This window comes from Lacerta agilis, chromosome 5, assembly GCF_009819535.1.
Source record: "Lacerta agilis isolate rLacAgi1 chromosome 5, rLacAgi1.pri, whole genome shotgun sequence".
Lineage (NCBI taxonomy): Eukaryota > Metazoa > Chordata > Lepidosauria > Squamata > Lacertidae > Lacerta > Lacerta agilis.
Window position 1 is genome coordinate 57,740,109 of NC_046316.1, and position 21,317 is coordinate 57,761,425.

A 21,317-nucleotide genomic window follows, 5' to 3' on the forward strand; every position below is an offset into this window, starting at 1 on the left:
CCCATCTTCCATAATGGAGGGGGTGACAAATTATCAAGGAACACTTACTGCCCTACTAGGGTGGTTCATTTAAAACTTTTTTTTTTAATGCCTGCTCCAAAGGTCTTATACGACTATACTAGGGATTATATAGCTATATATGAAATTTCATGCATATCGGTTAATATCTTGACCCTCCTCCACCAAAATAGCTGTTTACTTGGCTGTTTTCCTATGTCGTGAAGGCTGAAATTTCAGTTCAGTGGAGCACTTACTGTTCCCAACTCTAACCCTGTGGAAAGCCATCTAATTAGACTTTAATTTGATTTTGAGATGTTTTTAGGAGGTAATTTAATTATTGTTTGATTTTATACCAATGCTATGTATCTGATGTTAGCCACCCTGAGCCTGACTTTGGCCGGGGAGGGGGGGATATAAATAAAAGTTTTTTATTATTATTACTTGTTATTATTCCTTTGTAAGAAAATATGAAATAATGTAAAACCATTTTTGCTGGGTGGGGATCAATGGGGGGTGACAAGAAATTTGCACCGGGTACCACCCGACCTTCCTACACCTCTGGGGGGGGACAAAAATTTTTTTGCCCCCGGGTACCAATTTACCTTGCTATGCCCCTGCCTAAAAGGTTTGTCTAGCAGGGAACGCAGCTCATGGACTGAAAAGGTTTCCCCCCATCCCTGCCACACTTTTCTCAATTTGATGCCATTCCTATCTCAAACTCATGCAGTGGTTCCCCATCTGTGGAATGCTCTCCCCAGGGAAATTTGCCTGGTGCCTTCATTACGCACCTTTAGGCGCCAGGCAAAAACGTTCCTTTTTAACCAGGCCTTTGTCTGATTGACATCTTATACCCTTTTAAAATGTGGCTCTTTCTTGGGGGCGGGGAGGGGGGGCGTTATTGAGTCATGTTTTTATTTTGGTTATATGTGCTGATCTTTTCTGGTATAGGGCAGTATATAATCCATCAATAATAATGGCTCTGCTCAACTATCACTTTAAGTTCACACCATAGAGATCACCCACAGACTCATTCAGAGGCACTGAAGGTACTAGTCAGAAATCCCTGGGCTGGATCCCACACAAGTCCTTACCTGCAGGCTGTGGTCATGATCTGTGATGGAGGACGGGAGGGGCCTCTCAAGTCAGAGACTTGACAACAAGAGTAATTTTTTTTTTAACGTGAAAAATATCTTATGCACAGCTTTTGACTCACGGGGCAGGAGGAAACTCATTGTTTATCATCAAGCGTTCTTCCAGTTTCGCTTTTCTTTTCTGATTTCCAGTAAACGGGCGGGGTTCTCCCTTCTCCCCAAGCACAGCTCAGAACAGGCAGCGCCAGCCCTCGACGGGAGCCCCGCCGTATCGCCCGAATAAGACGTTGAGTTTCCTTTCGTTTTCTCTCGCTCTTTGCCCGACGACTTCTGGACGGGGGGTCCTCCTCCTCCTTTCTTCAGCCCGTTCCTCACAGCCCCTACTCCGTTCAGTCAAAGCAGAAAGGTAAGTCAAGGGACGGGTGAATCTCCTCCGCAAGCGAAAAGGCGCTCCAGGGACAACGCGCTTGACTCTTTCTCGCTAAAGAGCGTCAGACTCCGGAGGCGCCTCACTTCTGCTATACAGCTGGGGACTGAAATTCAATACAGAAGACCAGTGTAACCCGGGTGGGTTGGTGTTGGTCGCACGGAACACCTAAAGCTGCGTCGAAGTGGAAAGAGGAAATATAGCAACACAATTCCACAGCCTGATCTAAACCTCAGGATTCCATGATAGGGTTTCTCATTTTTGGAAACGGAATCATTCTAGATAAACGCTAGATAATGCTTAATTTTGCTTGTTTAAAAACCACATGATTTCCAAGGCCTTTAAAACATAGTTTTGTGTTGTTTGTAGTATGTCTGCTTCAGGTACTTCAGCTGAAATTTTGGATTGGTTCAGAGCCCATAAAATGGAGATTTCTGCTGCAATTAGAGACTTGTTTCCTTTTCTCTATGACCTACGAGACAAGAATATAATCTCTGAAGAAGATTTTAAGGTGACTATTGTATATAACTGATGCAATTATTTTCTGTTTAAATTCCTACTTTGTTAATGCATTGTAAATTTGTTGTTTTTTAATTGATTATAATTTAGTAATTATTTATTTCTATTGTTGAGAGTGAATTTCTGTTTAATTATTATTTGTTGATATTTTCAGAGTTAATTTTATTGTGGCGTGTTTTATTCTAATTGATTATCACATATTCCTTTATTTGATATAAGATATTTATTTTAAGTCACATTTTTATTATGACTTCTTTGTTTTGCACCGGATTGTTATGTGTGCCCTTGTATATTTTGTTGTTTCTTCATATTGTAAACTGTCTTGTGTATAGCAATATAGAAAGACGGTATACAAATTAAAAGTGAAATGAAATGAAATAGCAGCAGCCTGGATAGCTACCGGTAAGTTGGTTAGAACATGGTGCTAATAACACCAAGATTTCAGGTGTGATCCCCGTATAGGACAGCTGCGTATTCATGCATTGGACTCAATCATCCTCAGGGTCCTTTCCAATTCCGCAATTCTATATTATTATTATTATTATTAATACCCCGCCCATCTGGCTGGGTTTCCCCAGTCACTGCCAACCAAATATTAAAAACACACTACAGCATTAAACATTAAAAACTTCCCTAAACAGGGCTTCCTTCAGATGTCTTCTAAAAGTCAGATAGTAGTTTATTTCCTTGACATCTGATGGGAGGGCGTTCCACAGGGCAGGTGCCACTACCGAGAAGGCCCTCTGCCTGGTTCCCTGTAACCTCACTTCTCACAGTGAAGGAACGGCCAGAAGGCCCTCGGCGCTGATTCTATGATTCCATCCAGGTTGTGGCTTGCTTCTGAAAAACAAGTGGCCTAATGCCCTGAGTCTTCCTCTGCCGTTGGTAAAAGGCATAGGATAGGATGTTAGTGTTCAGCGCGATGTAAGCTGTGCAAGGTATTTGAGCTTGGCAAAGGAGGATAAAATTACATTGACAATTTCTGCTTCCTTTGGGGTTGACTATCCAAATAATCTGCTGTTAGATCTGGTGGGAAATGGAAAAAGTTGCTCTGTATTTTCAGTCTAAAAGATGTTTTGAAGAGAGAGATTTAAAAACCCTGTATTGTTTCTTTCTAGAATTGGCAAGATAAGGTAACTGCAAATCCAAATGATATTCGAAGAGTGGTATACTGTGTCCTTGAGAGCATTCAGAGCAATCTGTCAGCAATAAAGGAAATCTTCTGCAGCAGTAACCTGGCAGCATATCAAGACTTACGGCCACTATACGAAAATGGTATATCCTCTTGCCTAGAAAATGGTAAATCATCTTGTATTGGGGACTAAACCTACCAGTTGAGCCTTAAAGATATATAGCCAAAAAGAAACAAAAATCATTAGCATTTGAGAAATGGTGTAGTCAGTGTTTGAGCCAAAAAGCCTTCTTCAATTCTTTCCCTAGCCATGCATTCACTTTGTTTCAGTCCTCTGACTGCCACCACGAATGACATTAAAAATACTTGTGCATTAATTTTATGTATTGAAAATTATTGCTAGATTGATGTTTATTGTGAAATATAACAATGTGGTTTACAAAATAAAACCAGTTCGCCAGAATAATGATAAAACATAAACCAGAATATTCAAAGTTCAGTAAAGCCCCCATAAATTGCACATTTTCTGGATTCAGCACGACTAGTAGGTCCTCTTTTGAGTTGCTGTAAGACACGTCATGATTAGAAAGCTTCCAGAGATGACAGCGAACAGGTTGCCTTAAGACTGCTGTCATTTGCTGGCAGCCCAAATTATGGGAATTGTAACCTTTGACATCCGTTTCTTCATTTCATCTTGGAAAAGGGACACAAGAGCAAAATCTGGATTTCCAGGGCACGACACTGCCCGTAACCTGTGGAACAGCACAAGGCATTTTACATACGGATATATTCGCAACAGGTAATCATTTGGAAGAGTAAATGTATAATTACATCTGTTTAAGGAATGTGATACCATACCAATAGCAAATTAAAATATTGGTGTTTGCATAAATGTGTGGTGTTAGGAGGAGTATGTGCGTGGTATGTGAGTATCTTTTATTTTCTGAGAATACTTCGAATACTCATATCCTATAAAGCTCTTTAATTATATTCCACTGTATCCTGTGAACCTGGGCAAGCCTAAAATAATTCCATCAGTACCATAATGGGATGTTCAGTGGTTTTGAAATCTTTCCCTATTTATTAATGCATGCTTAAATGATTTTATTTAGCTTTAGATGTGTGTTGTTGTTGTTGTTGTTGTTGTTGGTAACAGAATAGTGTCATGTTGATTCTCTTTATTTGGTACAGCATAATAATAATAATAATAATAATAATAATAATAATAATAATAATTTTATTTATACCCCGCCCTTCCCAGCCAGAGAACCGGGCTCAGGGCGGCTAACATCAATTAAAATCACAACAAAAAACATAAAAACGATCAATTTAAAATAACAGATTAAAATACAAATTTAAAATTCAATTAAAACTGCAGGTCTCAATTTCAAAATAACCCACCAATAAAAGATGAAGCATAAATATTAAACAGAAACCAACCCAAAGGCCAGGTGGAACAGCTCCGTCTTGCAGGCCCTGCGGAAAGATGCCAAATCCCGCAGGGCCCTGGTCTCCCGTGATAGGCTGTTCCACCAAGTCGGGGCCAATATTGAGAAGGCCCTGGCCCTAGTTGAGGCCAACCTAACGTCTTTGTTGCTCGGGACCTCCAAAAGATTATCACTTGAGGACCTTAAGGTCCTACATGGGACATACCAGGAGAGGCGGTCCCTTAAATACGAGGGTCCCAAACCGCATAGGGCTTTAAAGGTCAAAACCAGCACCTTAAACCTGATCCTGTACTCCACCGGGAGCCAGTGCAGCTGGTAAAGCACTGGATGAATGTGGTCCCGCGGCAAAGACCCGGTAAGGAGCCTCGCCGCGGCATTCTGCACCCGCTGGAGTTTCTGGGTCAGCTTTAGGGGCAGCCCCGCGTAGAGCGAGTTACAATAGTCAAGTCTGGAGGTGACCGTCGCATGGATCACTGTGGCCAGATCAGGGCCACATTAATGCATTAATCCAGATTTATACATGGCAGTTATCACAACCCATATATTTCAATGAAAAGTAATTGGCAATTGCTCCCTGCCATTTTTTCAAAAAATAAAGTAACAGTTTATTGTGACCCTGTATGGGAGAAAGGGGACAGGGAGGAAAGCAGGTGGCAGGGAGTCTAGCTGTGGCGATGGGCATTAGCTGGTCCATTCTGAGGGCCGTGAAGTTTGGCATTAGCCATGATCAGCCTGAAGTTTCTTTCTAACTTCCATGCCACCATCTCTGCTTCTTTCTCTCTTCAGTGAAGTCTGCTGAATGGTATAGGTGCATAACATTAATGAGACTGTTCTGTTTGTCAAAGGAGTTTCAAGGAAAAGTATTGAGGGTTCCAATGGAACGTGGTTCACACCAGCACAATTTGAGGCTGAAGGAGGACGTAAACATTGGAAATGGTGGAGAAGAAGTATCCAATGTGGAACGACTTCATTAGACACAATAATAAAGGTATTCAGTTCACTTGTAATAGCCATAATTTTAATGCCTCATTTCTTACTTGCGACTCCAAATAAATTTTCAGAAGATACCATTAAGTCTTTTCAGGTTAATTATCCACACATTTTGTTCTCAAAATGAGCATGTTATTTTTAAGCTGCCTTAAGTTCCCTATGGGAAAAGGTGGAGGGTAAATAAATAGATATATATATGATGATGATGACGACGATGACAATGATGATATTCACAATGATAGCTTCAGATTTAACGCTATATAACTGGAGTTGCCTTCATAACATTCTTACGCAATGAAGAGGGAGAAGAAAAAAGAGCGAGCAAGAGGAAAAGACAGAGCTTGGGTGCTTCATCAGAAACCACAAAGTGTACTTTCCCTGACTATTTGTTAGTCCCAACCCCACCCTTTGCTGACAGGAGGCATACAAGGTTGCTTCCTTGTACCCAACAGTGAGGTCAGATGAAAAAGAATTGCCATTTATTCCAATTCAACACCAAGCAGCAGGTTTTCCCTGGGGAAAGTGGTGGGACAAATAAGTGTGGATGAACCCTTAGTAATACTGAGTCAATTAACATCTGCAGTGGGGTAAGAAACCACTGTCTCTCTTCAGGCTCAAATGAATGTACCGGTAATTCAGAGTCAACTTTTCCATATCATTGTTAATGCATGACAACTTTAAGGTTAGCAGTAGAGTGTCCCAGCAGAATGAAATATTCTTCTACTAGATTTTAAACATATATCCGTAGTAAGGTGTCTAGTTTCTTATGCGTTCATTCCCTAAATTCAGATGATGTTTTGGGATTCTGATTATGCCTCACAGTAAACCTAATAAATGTGACATTTATTTCAGAGAGGACAGCTACCTGAGCCACCACAAAATCCCAAAAGGACAACGATGGTAAACATTTCCTTAACAGTTTTACTAGATTTAAACTGGCACATGCACATTTTATTTATTCACTTATGTATTTAGATATTTGCTAACCTCCCCTCACAAAAAAGGTTGTGCCACAGTTTACATCTAAATAAGGCAATACAAAACATAATATATAACAAGAAAAACAAAACAATTTGCATCAATACTTTGTTTTCTCTTGTGAATGCATATAGCCTTGTCTCTCTCTCTCTCCCCCCTCCCAGGAAGCTTCATCTGTGAGTGAGATTTGCATTTCAATAGGCATTGTGGTGGGAGGCTCTGCCCAGCTTGCTTGCCCCACAAAATGTGGGTGGCAAGGCTGTTCCTGGGCATTTTGGGCAGAGCCACTTCCTTTCCCTGAAATTGGCGGCTGCCCTAAAAAAAGTTGAACAACTTTGGTCTGCCCCAGGCCCTGGTGGGGTTTGCTATGATGCTGAGTGTGTCTAGTGATGGAGAGCAGAGAAAGAAACCTGTATTTTCCAGACATTGGAAGCAAATGGGGCTGCCCCACCTATATGGTATAAGGGGCTCAGACAGGGATTCCCACCACCACCAAAAATGTGGGGGGGGGGGAAGGTTGAATCAAGAAAATGAAGAATGTCCTGATAAAATAAACTCACCTTCACACATGCAACTTATAAAAGCAATAAAAATAGAATTAAACAGGCAGAACCTGAAAAGTCAGTCATGGCCATTTATTAGTGTTACCAGTGGTAGTCTAATCAAGTGAGTAATTTTACAAGGGAGCCTTATCTAAACACCCTCTCTGCTTATTTTAGGGTCCAATAAATGTTACCTGTGTTAGCTTCCTGCTCTTCAGGTTATCACATAAGTACTAAACTGAGAAAATAGGAAGATGCTGAGCATATATTATGTAATAGATTGGATATATTTAAAGAAAACTACCAGAAGATATTTGTTGCATCGAAAATATAAAAATCTGCTTTTTTAAAAAAAATTATTCTCCACACCATTGTTTATTTTGATAATGATGATGTGTCTGCCAGCTGAATATCCTTTGTTAAAATACTTATAAATCACATTTCAGGGCTTTTGCCCTCACGAGGTGGTGTACAAGAAACACCACATATTAAAACTCCCCCCTCCCTTACGCATTTTGATTGATTTATTTTTTACATTGACTGCTTTTTCCTCTTCAGTCTGAACATGATGATGTATGTATTGTGTGTAAAAAAGAAGATTCACTGATATGCTGCAGTTCATGTCCCAGATGCTTTCATGAAGATTGCCATATTCCGAAAATATCTGCTGATAAAAGGTAGTTTCTCCACCTCAATTTCTGTATTAAGGTGACCTATGAAAGAGCCAGGAAACCCCTGTATTAACAACAACAACAACAACAACAACAACAACAACAACAACAACAACAACTAAAGCATCAGCTACATTTGCAAAGTCACACAACATTAATTGTAGCCCATGACTCAGGCTAAAACTGCATCTGTTTGAAGCCCAACAATAACTTGCTAAGCTCTAGGCATCATAACTGTGGACATCTGAATTAATGTTGGCAGTAGTGTGGTTTGCATTTCATGCCAATTTTCATATTATTCTCATGTTGAGTTAAGGTGCTAGTCTGTATAAGGAAAGCTGCACAGATTAAAACATCTTGTAACAGGTTAATGAATATTAGCTAAGGTAAACAAAACTATAAAAGTAGTTTTCAGTAATATGTTATAGCCAACTGAGTAGCATTACTTTCTTTTATATTACACCCAGTTCACATTGGTGCTTAATAAGAATGATTCTTATGACTAACCAGGGCTGGCCCACCCACCCATGAAGCAAGGTGAGGCAACTCCCTAGGGGCCAAGCTGCCTTGGCCCCCCCAATAAAAGATGAGGGAGCTGGGCACCCCAAAAGTTGATGGGCATTGCCATTCAAATGGGGTGTGTGCACTGCATCATGTGTTCGATTATGCAGGGTGGGGCTTACCTGCCCCCACCATATTTTATTCAAGTTGGCACCTTAGATCCACAGGGGCAGCAGATCTGGCTTCAAAGGAATGCTCCTTGAAGGCTGGTTATTATGTCTCCTTGGCAGCCTCCCCTGTGCCACCTCCACAGCAGCCTCCTAGCGAATAGGAGATACTGCAACTCTTCTCCTACACCTAGGGAGGAAATGGCAGGGTCTGCCCTCTGGGGTCTCCTGCGGTCTGCACCCACCTGGCATGAGTCAGAGTGAGCCCCTTTCCCCCTGCCCCATGACAGCTTTTGATTTCCACTTCAACCATCAAGTAAGATTGATTTCCTTTGATTCCTATCAGGTATTCTATTTCAAGCATCAGGTAAGGTTATTTGATTCCCTCCTAGTTCCCAGTGTAGATATGCACTCACCCCTCAGGTGCCAAGATGTATTGGACTGGCCCTGTGACTAAGCCCTTTTCTTCTTATTGGTTCTGATGCTTACTCAGCCAAGGATCTGTTATCCTATGTCTTTTTCTGAAAGCATTGTTTGTTTAAGAATGACCTGGTTGCATGGCAAACTTGCAGAATTAATCATAAAATAATAATAATCAACAACTACCAGTGTGGCAGTATTAAATGCAAATTGCATTCAATGGTATTATCACACTTTGTTCTGCTTTCCAGAAATAGGTGGAAATGCACATTTTGCCAATGTGAAAAATCAGCAAGTGACCGTCCTCGTGAAGAGCACCTGGTTCTGAAATGGCAGGTGCGTGGCAGGACAATTGTGGTGAGTTACATCAACCTTTTTCTGTTTCAATTAAATGACAGGCAGCTATCAAATCTAACTCAAGGTGTTAACACTAGCATAAAAGCCCTAAATGGCTTAGGACCCAAATATCTAAAAGACCATCTGTCAGGTTTATGGGTTCAGAGTCAATCCAAGTCCCACAACAGGTATGGTGCTACCACCCCCTTCTTACAGAGGATGCCTGTGGCTCACTCAGCCCTTATGAGATTCCAGAAAGTAACAGCTAAATCACCACTTTCTGCTGCCTGAAGCCTCCAGCAAAATGATGTTTTCAACCTTTTTGGCTCCCTGGCTCCCTTGACCAACTACATTCTTTCTGTGGCACCCCTTTGGACACAGGAGCCCAGTTATGTCACCTCTTGCCTGCAGAGCCAGCAGCATCTCACCCTTTTTCAAACACCCTCCCTTTAGAGGGGTCCCTCAGTCTCCTCTCCCCTCTCCTTGGGAGTCCTCCGGGCAGCCACTGCCGCCGCCTCTGATCTCTGAGCTTCACCCCCTGCCCCAAAGAGAGGTGCCTCCTCACACTGCCCCACAGGGGCCTGGGAAACCCCCCCCCGCCCCGCCCAGCCAGCCCCAAAGGCACCATTTGCCTGAGGAGCTTGTAGCCAGGGCTGCTGCAACAAACAGCTGCACAAGCCTTTGGGAGGCAGAGACACAAGAGGGCATCAGAGGAAGGGAGGGAAGGCAAGAGGGACAGAGGCCAGTGTTGCCCGCTGCACCCCTCACCATCATTCAAGGCACCCCAGGGTGCCACAGCACATTGACTGAAAACCACTGACTTACACAAAAGCCACATCTGACTAAAGAGATCTGAGGCACTGGGTTCAGACCAAGGCAAGGCTCCAAACCAACACACAAAAGTATAGAGTATTTATTTAAGATTACTAAAATAGCAGCAATATGGACCAACATCGCTAGCTTTGCTTTTCAAAGTTATTGTTACTCCTCTATTAAAAAACAAATATGATGGGCTTGCTAGAAAAGAGGGTCTTGGAAATCCTGGTTTTAGCACCATCGTAAAATAGTTGATCCTGTGCTCTTTCAGTGTTGATACTATTGTTTTTGTCAAAGTTCTAAAGAAAAACATGCATCAGAATAAAATTAAATTCAAATTTTATGTTAAATTTTGTTTTGTACATATGCACATTTAATCAATGAACTAAGCAAGCAAAGCCTTGATGATTAATTACAATTTCTTAATTGATAACCAAAATCCCATTACCAAGGAAACATTATCTTGGTTCTGATATATATTAAGGACACTTCTTTGAATACAAATTTCATTGAAATTGCTGGGAGTTGTTTCCAAGTAAATATAACAAATGCATATTCATTGGCATGGGATCCTTATTTTATTTGAGACCCCTTAAATATCAGTTTCTTTTGTTTTATAGAAGTGCGAGTTCCTGCTTTTGGTGATCTGGTGTCAGCCTCACAGTTTTCTTTTTGTTGACAATCCAGCTACAGTAAGTCTTGTTGATTACAATATTCGGGACATTGGTGCAGAAATGGTTCTTTAAAATGTTACAAGTGCTTGAGTTGAAATTGCAGAAAATTCTACAAATATTCTTTTCTGATGTGCTGATTTAACAGATACAAAATTATAATGCCTCCGTAAAGAGACCCATGTGGCTCAAGCGCATAGCAGAGAAGTTGGATAAAAAAACGTACAACACAGTGGGAGATTTCGTAAGAGATATGCGCCTGATGTTCAAAAATTTCCAGAAGTTTTATAAGGTGAGCTCCAGTCTCTCTTTTCCCTACAGTTCCTTGCCAGTGCATTTTAAAGATGCAGGAGTCGGTGGAGGAGGTAAACTTTTATTTCCGTTCTATTTGAAATTAAAAACAAAATAATCGGGGGGGGGGGGGGAGCCAAAGGTGATATAGTCCATTTTCCATTTCTTCCTCCCTCACACATGCTCACAACCTTTCTTACAATGATCGCAGTGTCTCATAGTCAGCAAGCCTCATGCATTTCCCAAGAATCCCACCTGGAACCCCTTTTGTCTTTAAAAGCTTGGTTATTACAGTAAAAGCCTGTGATTATTACAGTAAAAGTAACTCGTAACTTGTGTGCATTAAGCTCCATGCACTTGGCAACAAATAATACAAAGAAATTAATAGGAGGTACTGGTAGGCATCTGGGGGGAAAGACTTTGGTAATCCCACATGCCATTGAACCCAATGTGTTTTGACTATACACGATTTTGGCTTTCTGCTCTATCCTCAGAATGTAACCCCGGTGTAAATTGAGAGTCATCTGTATAAATAACTGAGAATCTAATATTTCATTGTACTGCTGCACAAGAACCTGAATTGTCTAGTAGAGCAGGATAGCAGAAATATTTAAATAAATAGCTTCCCTTGCTGTAAATGTTTTGAAGCAAAATGGTAAAATTTAAACAAATAAAGCAACAAGCTCCACACATGTCAAAGTGAACATTTTTATTTTTCTAGGGCAATGACATGGTGGAATATGGAAGAGAACTGCAAGCTGAATTTGAAAACAGCTTTCGGGGAGTGTTTTCTATTCCGTAACAAATTTCTTAAATTTATCGGTTTTCAGACATGTGAGCCAGTTTCTCAGCTAACCAGCTTTCCATGCATTATGTACAAATTTGATTTCTGTAAAAGTAATACTTTATGCCAAATTTTAAAAATGGTGCTTTATATATGTATAACTTCATTTTTATTACTCAGGAGGATACATAATGCTACCTGCATTCTTTAGGATTTAGAAATTGAATTGTCATGGGGATTTTAGGTGGGTTTGCAGGAAGTACTGGGAAAATTTATTCTATGTATTCAAATTATTTGGCTAAAGAGTCAGATTTATAACATGGCCATAGCAATGGTTTCTTCCATTTCCTTGGCTTAATCCAGTGCTTTTTTTCCTTAAAAAAATGTGTAGGGGTAGGTACTCTCATTTTCCTACTCATATTGAAATACTGCCCCTCAATGAGGCCAAACTTAGATTCACAAAAGGTTTAGGGGCATGGATACTCCTGTGTCCCCCCAGAAAAAATGCACTGGCTTAATCCCACCCTCTCCCCACAACCACTAGCTGTGGACAAGGTGAGAAAAGCAGGTCCAGAGGTTCCAGCTGTTGCAAAACATTGCAGCTAGATTGTTGAGGGGGACAGATTATCTCCCCCACATAACTGCAGAGAGCCAGTGTGGTGTAGTGGTTAAGAGCAGTAGACTCGTAATCTGGTGAACCGGGTTCGTGTCTCCGCTTCTCCACATGCAGCTGCTGGATGACCTTGGGCTAGTCACACTTCTCTGAAGTCTCTCAGCCCCACCCACCTCACAGAGTGTTTGTTGTGGGGGAGGAAGGGAAAGGAGTATGTTAGCCGCTTTGAGACTCCTTCGGGTAGTGATAAAGCGGGATATCAAATCCAAACTCCTCTTCTTCTTCTTCTTCTTCTTCTTCTTCTTCTTCTTCTTCTTCTTCTTCTTCTTCTTCTTCAGTGCTCAAATGGCTATGCATATGCTAGCAGCCCAGAATCAATATTCTTATAATGCAGGAATCCCCCCACCCCGCTTATGTGTGTGCCACTCACACATGACCTTGTATATGTGTGATGCTGGGAAATAAATAAATGGAATCATGCTAGGAAAGGATGGGAGAGAGCTGGAGAGTCCTCGTGACTCATCAGGAGACTCTTTCCGAAGCCTGAAGAGGACATAAGTGAAGACGGAGGAAGTTCCGAAGAGTCCTGAAATGCAGTGGAGCTTTGTTTAGGCTACCTAACAGCAGCTGCCTCCAGCCTCCAACCTATCCTCCAGTCTCCAGCCAGTCCCAACTCTAGTTGAAGAGAGAGTTGTGGGGGGGGGAGTGAGAGTGAGAGAGAGTGAGAGAGCAGGGGGAAATAGGCTCAACAACTTTCGGGTTTTCCTAAGAATAAAACTCAACAATTTTGGATTTTCCTTAAAAAAAACTCAACAACTTTAGGGGTGTCCGGATTTTTACTACGTACTTGAAATATGGCAACCCTAACTTATGTGCACGAGGGCCCAGAACATAACACCCACATAAGTGGTGTGAAACCTAAAATGTAACAATTTGGAACAAAATAAAAAATAAAAAATTCCTTCCAGTAGCACCTTAGAGACGAACTAAGTTTGTTCTTGGTATGAGCTTTCGTGTGCATGTACACGAAAACTCATACCAAGAACAAACTTAGTTGTTCTCTAAGGGTGCTACTGGAATGAATTTTTTTAATTTTTAATTTTGTTTTGACTATGGCAGACCAACACGACTACCTACCTGTAACTTCAACAATTTGGGTTCAGGATACCTCAAGGACCACCTAATCCCCCATATCTCTGCCTGATCAGTCTGCTCTTCAGGTGTCATTGATAATGCCACGGCTCAGATACATGGCTTGGATTCGCTAGGAGATGTGCATTTTTTAATTCTGGGTCCAATTTTATGGAACTCCCTTTCAGTTGAGGCCAGACAACCTCCCCCCTCTTGAACCTCCAGTACATACTGCATTTCTTTTAAAAAAAAATCCAGTGGGTGTATAAAATGCATGTGAAACTAAGTAAGAGAGTTAGGACAGAGGACAGGGAGAGAGACTTAGTGACAGAGAGAAGGCAGAAGTTAAGGGAACAGCTACCAGAAAGTGATTTCAGCGCAGAAAGTATATACAGAGAGCAGGAGAGTCAGAGACTTAGGAGTTAAAGCTTGCTTAAATAAAGGGTTTTTTTGTTTTGTTTTATAGTACCCCTGCCTGATCCTTAGTGATAATTAACACCACTTGAAACAGTGGGCATTTTAACTGAAGTATCAATTATAATTTCAATTGATTTTTATTTTTTGTACTGCATCTTTGTAAACCACTTAAGAGACTATTGTAGTTAAGCATATGTAAATTCTTGAAACGAATAAATAAATTTATGCTATCTGGACAAACTTTATTTTATATGCATCTAATATCAATATGCAAGGACACCTATTGATTGGTGCCTCAGAAATATGAAAAGGTTAAAGGTGATATGGGTGATGCATTTATTTTGTGTCTCTTGCACCAATTGGTAATTACTATTTCCCCCCCTTTCATTTCCTAGGAGTCCTACAGTGGGGGGGGGGGAGATGTAGGACTCCTAGGAAATGAAAGGGGGGAAAATAAAACATTAAAAAAATGAATTATGCATTTCTACAATTCAAAGTAACAATGATAATAACATAGACGTTTTACAATAAGTGAACTAGCAAATTCACAAGCTACGAATTCCAAAGTACTTTCATGGAATGGAAATGGAAATGCTTCCAATTAAGGTGCCTAAAATCTGTAGCCACTGCTGAATTCTTGAAAGCATCCCCCCTGCAAAAATTAATTGTAGGATAAACGCTAGTGCTGTGCAATTGATCATTCTGAATACCAAATAATGAACTGATTTGATTTGTGCCAGACCTGAATTTGGTAGACAAAGCTCTGTGCAAACTGAATCGCATAAATATGGAGCAACCTGTTGTGATCCAGATCTTAGAATGGTCTCCAAAGTGTTACAATTATTAATTACACCACCACCATATAAGGAAAATACAAGGGACAGGTGACAGGGGATAGAGAGCTGCACTTTGTTCACTGAGAACTCTACTTTCCAATCCAGGGCTAGAATCTCACCCAACATGCTTCAAACACAAGGCTGGGGAGTCGGATGTGGTGGTGGTGGTGGGAGATACAGCTGCTTTCTATGCCTGTCTATTAGTAGTGTGTGTGTGTGTGTGTGTGTGTGTGTGTGTGTGTGTGTGTGTTTTCCCATAAGTCCTGGGAATATGTGGTGGTACACAACCCAGGGACAAAAATGTATGATGTCAAAAACTTTGGCCAGTGTTGCATGAGGAAAGGTGAGGTTGGTCTTTGAAGACAAGTAAATGCAATTATATTAAATTTATGCCACTCTCCATCCAACAATCGCAGGGCAGTTTACAGTATAAAAACACAAAATGCATAACGTACGACATCACCACACTTTAACATGCATTGAAAAATATCTACCACCAACTTTATCACTTTTTAGATGCCCTGACAGTGAGGGAAAAGGCAGGTGAAGTATTGCGAGGCTTTGCTAATATATTTAAGCAATCTTGTGAATCCACTCCCAGAGCATGTCTTGCACTGCAGAATACTTCTTTTATTTCTGGTGCAATGTTTTATTGGCACTGGCATGCAGCATTCTAGGTTGCCTAGTACAGGGGTGGCCAACTCCGAAGAGACTGCGATCTACTCACAGAGTTAAAAACTGGCAGTGATCTACCCCCTTTTGGGGGGTTCAGGTCAAAGAAGCTTTTTTTAAGGGAGGAGGAAGGCCCATTTTTAGGGGTTCAGGTCAAAGTTGTTGAGATTTTCTGAGGCAGGAGGAAAGCCCTGTTTTTTGGGGGGGGGGGTGAAGGGCTAAAATGTTGAGCATTTTTTAGAGGAGCCAAAGTTGTTGAGCTTCTTTTGGGGGGAGCCAGTGATCCACCGTTAGATCACGATCTACTTGTTGGACGTGCCTGGCCTAGTACATGCACATCAGTTCTGCAATTCTATTATGACTAATTCTGATATAATGAGCAGGTAGGAGATGGATTGCTGGATAATGTAAATAAATATACCTATTGTCTGGCTTGTAACCTGGATTTTTTGTTTTGTTTTACATCTCACAATAGAATCATAGAATTGTAGAGTTGGAAGGGACCCCAAGGGTCAACTAGTTCAACCCCCTGCAATACAGGAATCCTGCCTGCCACAGCTGTCCAACCGTGGATGGGCTTGAACCACCAATCTTCTGGCTAACAGGCAGACACCTGGGAATAATGTGTTCCCAATTACCAGATTCTGTCAGCATGCCAGTTGCATCCAGGGGTCCTTTACCTTTTCTTTTTTTTTAAACCTTGCTGCAGTTTCCCATTAGCAAAAGTCCTCTGAAATGATAAGGAGATTATGATATGCACCACTTCAAAAAGTTGAGATGAGACTATCAAGCTTTCTACACAAAAACACAGCTGACCTGCACTGAGTGGAAGAAGTCCTTCCCTGTAATGAGGAAAAAGCGAAAGGGAGTGTTGTTTAATCACTGTTTTGCAAAACTGCAAAGGGGTGCAACGAAACTAGCAGACTTTCTATACAAACATCTCTTGCAGGAAGTGTCATCAGGAAACAGACAAAGCTCAAGGAACAGAAGGAATTCTTTTCAGCTTTCACTACTGCTTTTCATATGGGGACTAGAGAATGTAATTATTGTTGAAAACTTAAATTGTGTGGTCAGCCAGTGATATTGTACATGCCTTTATGCATGCAAGATGATGCAGTCATGAATGTGCTGGCTTTCTGCTATAATGTGGATTGGCTGTTCTAAGGTCTGGAAAGAATATATATATGCAAAACAGCCTTTTTCTGAATAGCTACCTTCCTATAGTTATCCAATAATATAGTCAGGAAATATGGAAAAGGTCGTTAAAATAAAGAAGCTAGTTTTGCACATCCTTACGGGCTCAGCCAAAAAAATTAACTAGTGAAGCTTTTGCGTTGCCATGCAGAGTCCCCCGAACCTCGGGCAGCCCCTGAGGGAAATAACGACACGTGACAACGTTCTATGGGATTAAATTGGCCACAACTTTATTAATATTCAGATGTAGGGAGACCTTGGCTCAGGCATTGGGTGTTTATCCTTTCCAACCCCCCAGCCGGGGTTCTGGGTAATTTTAGGGTTATCCAGCATGTGTGGGGAGTGGGCTATCTGGAGAACATATGTTCAAGCAGATAGCCCCCACCCCCATTCGCCGCTGCTGGAGGGGGAGGGCAGTTACGACCTCTGGGCGTATGGTCAATGCCTCCCCCTGAGACCCCTTTAATGGGAACCCTGTTATTGCCACCGTCAGCAGTGGAACACATTACAGTTCACCCAACTTCAGATGCTGAATACATGTGTGACTGCAAGTAATTGAAAATCTGGGAAATGGGGTGCGGGGAAGGCTTCTCAGCTTTCTCACTGTCTGAAGAATATGTCATCATGGATAATACAGCAATTAATCCATTAACATGCTAGTACCCTGAGTGTGAGCAAACAGAAGAGGCTGAATCTGCAGCCAGTGAAAACTGTGCCCCACTCTTTCCACCACAGTCAAACGATTTGCCAAGCACCAGTATTTCAATCTTGTCTGTGTCAAGCTTCTTCAGCAAGTTCTTCTATTGTGGGATCATCTACAGTACTGACAAACCAGCACTGTAAGACAGATAAAGTGAGAGAGATTAAAGATTTAGGAATTAGTACTGTATCATGATTCCCAAGGATGTAGCGCCTTAGACACATACAGTGGTACCTTAGTTCTCAAACACCTTGGTACTCAAACAACTTGGAACCCAAACACTGCAAACCCAGAAGTAAGTGTTCCAGTTTGCAAACTTTTTCCAGAAGTTGAATGTGCTCCATTTTGAATGTTATGCTTCCAATTTGAGTGCCATGCTTCTGTTTTGAGTGCCTGGGATCATCTGTATGTAAAGCGGAGACTATACCACAGAGCTGTGCCTTTCCCTTTCCCGCGGTTGAGCTCTGTAGAACCACTCAAAGGAAAAATATCCCAAATGGTAGTGAGAGAATATGCATAGCTAAAGGTATGGTACATTTGCACTTAGAATGTGTGACACAGCACTATTATGTGGAATATGTTCTTTTGTTGCACACATTCCATGACAGAATAGTGCCTTGTTTCCCCGTCGTCTTTTGTTTTAAATCATCCCGTACAGTTGAAATACCAGATCAAATTATGCTGGGTAGATCACATCAGTAAATGTTATTGTCCTTAACTTGAGATTTAAGCCTATACCAGTGCAAGCCAAGCTTGAGTTTGCCCTTCAACATCCTACACACCAAGTCGCCACAAGAGGAGTTGTGAGGAAGATGAAGATACAGAGTTACATCCATCTAAACAGAGAGAGCAACATCTGGGTATCAGCTGATTAGACATTGATGATTTTATTTTAAGTCATGTCTTACACCCAAAACACACTAAAGTCGTATGGCTGAATAGCTGTAATATTGAAGCACATATTTGGAAGTGATGCTATTTTTTGGTACTCTGAAGAATTCATGAAGAGCAAAGCTCCACTTATTGGGCTGCATCCATCATTCACTCTCCATTAGATCAAGGGTTTAATGGACTGGTGAGTTTTAATGTTGCCTAACAGAGGAATCCAACGCAGCACCTGTACTAGTGGAAACTTGTGCAACTGATTGTGCAATCTGTTTTACCGCAAAGTTACCAGCATCTTGCTTATGCATTCTCTTGCACAACAGCATTCTACTGTTGCAAAATACTTCACCAGCAAAACAAGTATGCTTCTAGTTTAGCACTACATTGGATGCACCCCATTATAGCATTTCCCATTTTTTGACACAATTCTTGTAGTTCAGCACATTTTAAAGCTGTGGTAGGGAACCTCTGGCCTTTTAAAGCTTCTTTCAAAAGCTGGTAGAAGTTTTGATTTCAACTTCAGACCTGGATTAGAAACTGCTTCTTCTAACTTGCAGGAAGTGGGCCTGATATCCATGGGAGTAGAGAGCCAAAGCGATTAGAAACAGAAGCTTCTGCTTCTGCAAGACATCAGATGATCACCTTAAATTGCTCACCTCCACTAGATTTAAACTTTCCACTTCCAGGAGTGAAAGGCCCTGCATGTCTTGTGAAGGTAATAAGCCTATCAAGCAGTATTCAGAATTATCTCATTAACTTGTTAAATCCATGGATGAAATATGGAGCGTAGTGTAGTAGCTAAGTCCCACATCCACTGATGAAGATAATAAGCGTTTGAATGCCAATTACTAGGAGTCATCAGAGTGAGGGTGTGGCTGCACTTAGGTGCTATTTGCAGGCTTCTCACAGAAGAAGAAGAAGAAGAGTTTGGATTTGATATCCCGCTTTTCACTACCCAAAGGAGTCTCAAAGCGGCTCACATTCTCCTTTCCCTTCCTCCCCCACAACAAACACTCTGTGAGGTGAGTGGGGCTGAGAGACTTCAGAGAAGTGTGACTAGCCCAAGGTCACCCAGCAGCTGCATGTGGAGGAGCAGAGACGCGAACCCGGTTCCCCAGATAACGAGTCTACCGCTCTTAACCACTGCACCACACTGGCTCTGGGCTGGCATTGGGTAGCTATTGTGAGAACAGGATACAGTGGTACCTTGGTTCTCAAACGCCTTGGTACTCAAACAACTTGAAACCCAAACACTGCAAACCCTGAAGTAAATGTTCTGGTTTGCAAACTTTGTTTGGAAGCTGAACATGCTCCGTTTTGAGTGTTACACTTCTGATTTTAGTGCCACCAGTGGCGTAGGAAGGGGGGTGCGGTATGCCCCGGGTGTCATCACTGGGGTGTGTGTGACAAAATGGCAAAAATATGTGTTTTTAAAATAAAACAAATTGGGCTCACAACACTTTTTTAAAAAAAATAAAAATACTATTTTTAAAAAGTTTAATAACCTCGCCTGACAATTAATTAACCTCAACAAGTCGTAATACGTATTGAAACTTTTTAGTTCAGTCAACAAACACAACGAAATATGGCTGAACTTGACGCTGTGTAGTGGATGTATGTGTATGTTGACTTGTTGAGGTTAATTACTGGTATAATGCAAAAGTAGCTATAGGGGATGAATTTGATCAGAGCAACTGAGCTGGGGGGATGTTGGTTTAATTAACCCTTCTGTAAACCCATTTCCCTGATCTGAAGTCTCTTCATCACCTGTGCCAGTGCAAAGTCGGTGGGGCAGGAGACCAAAACTGGAGAAATGACATGTCGTCTCCACCCTGCCACGCACTCCATCTTTCTAATAAAACCTAGAGCCTTTCATGATTTAGGTAAACACTTAAATATTGTGAGATCTAATAATGGATTTCCCATATCTCTTTTGTTTTGTCCTCAGTATAACTTATTTTATATCAATCACAATTTTACTACTTATGTACCGGTAATTGTCAGGCGAAGTTATTAAACTTGTTTTAAATAAAAAAAATTCCAAAAAAAAAGTCTCATGAGCCCGATTTGTTTTATTTTAACATATTTTTGCCATTTTGTCACCCCCCCTCAGTGATGACACCCGGGGCGGCCGTACCCACTGCACCCCCTTCCTACGCAACTGGGTGCACCCAAATCGGAAGCATAACACTCAAATTGGAAGTGTAACACTCAAAACGGAGCATGTTCGGCTTCCAAAAAAAGTTTGCAAACACTTACTTCTGGAACACTTACTTCTGCGGTTACAGAGTTTGGGTTCCAAGTTGTTTGAGAACCAAGGTACCACTGTATTTAAACTGAGCACCCAGCTGTAGCAGAAGTGGGATCCCTCTGGAGTCTGTCACTCTTTTGCAAGAGGGAGTCAAGCGCGGGCGGGAAACGTGTTTCCCCTGGAGCGCCTTTTCCCTTGTGGAGGAGATCAACCCGTTGGGGCTGTGAGGAATGGGCTGAAGAAAGCAGGACGACTCCCCTGTCCTTTTGCACCCGTCAGGCAAAAGAGTGAGAGAAAACGAAAGGAAACTCAACGTCTTCCTCGGGTGAGACGGTGGGGCTCCCATCGAGGGCCGGCGCTGCACTCTGGCGCAAAGGTAAACGGCGTTTCCATGTTGCCAGAAGCAGCTTAGTCATGCTGGCAACATGACCTGGAAGCTGTATGCTGGCTCCCTTGGCCAATAAAGTGAGATGAGTGCCGCAACCCCAGAGTCATCCGCGACTGGACCTAATGGTCAGGGGTCCCTTTACCTTTACCTGTGTATAGTCATATACTCACAGGTCTTGTGGATACACAAGACAAACCCAGTGAACTTCATTATAGATATCATAGAATCATAAAGTTGGAAGGGACCGTTAGGATCATCTAGTCCAACCCTGACTGAGTGGAGGTGGAGTCCAGATCTTTGCATCCAAGTCTTGCACCCTGTTCACCATACTGCACTGTTTCTCATGCTGTGCTCCACCTATAACCTGGAAAACCTTTCTGGTTGTAGGGACAAAGATTTCACACTCTTAGTTTAGATGGACTTCACATGTCCAGGTTGGGTTTAAA

The 21,317-nt window shown here is 41.7% G+C and overlaps 1 protein-coding gene across 1 annotated transcript; it reads left to right on the plus strand.

The window, feature by feature from the left end:
- Positions 1-1,424: 1,424 nt before the first annotated feature.
- LOC117046366 (nuclear body protein SP140-like protein) lies at positions 1,425-12,170 on the plus strand. Its single transcript, XM_033148164.1, has 11 exons — positions 1,425-1,497; positions 1,888-2,029; positions 3,156-3,336; positions 3,873-3,968; positions 5,463-5,605; positions 6,460-6,507; positions 7,686-7,804; positions 9,138-9,243; positions 10,659-10,730; positions 10,858-11,001; positions 11,722-12,170. Exons 2-11 carry the CDS (start codon positions 1,889-1,891, stop codon positions 11,800-11,802), a joined length of 1,131 nt encoding a protein of 376 aa, XP_033004055.1. The 5' UTR covers positions 1,425-1,497; position 1,888; the 3' UTR covers positions 11,803-12,170.
- Positions 12,171-21,317: the final 9,147 nt, after the last annotated feature.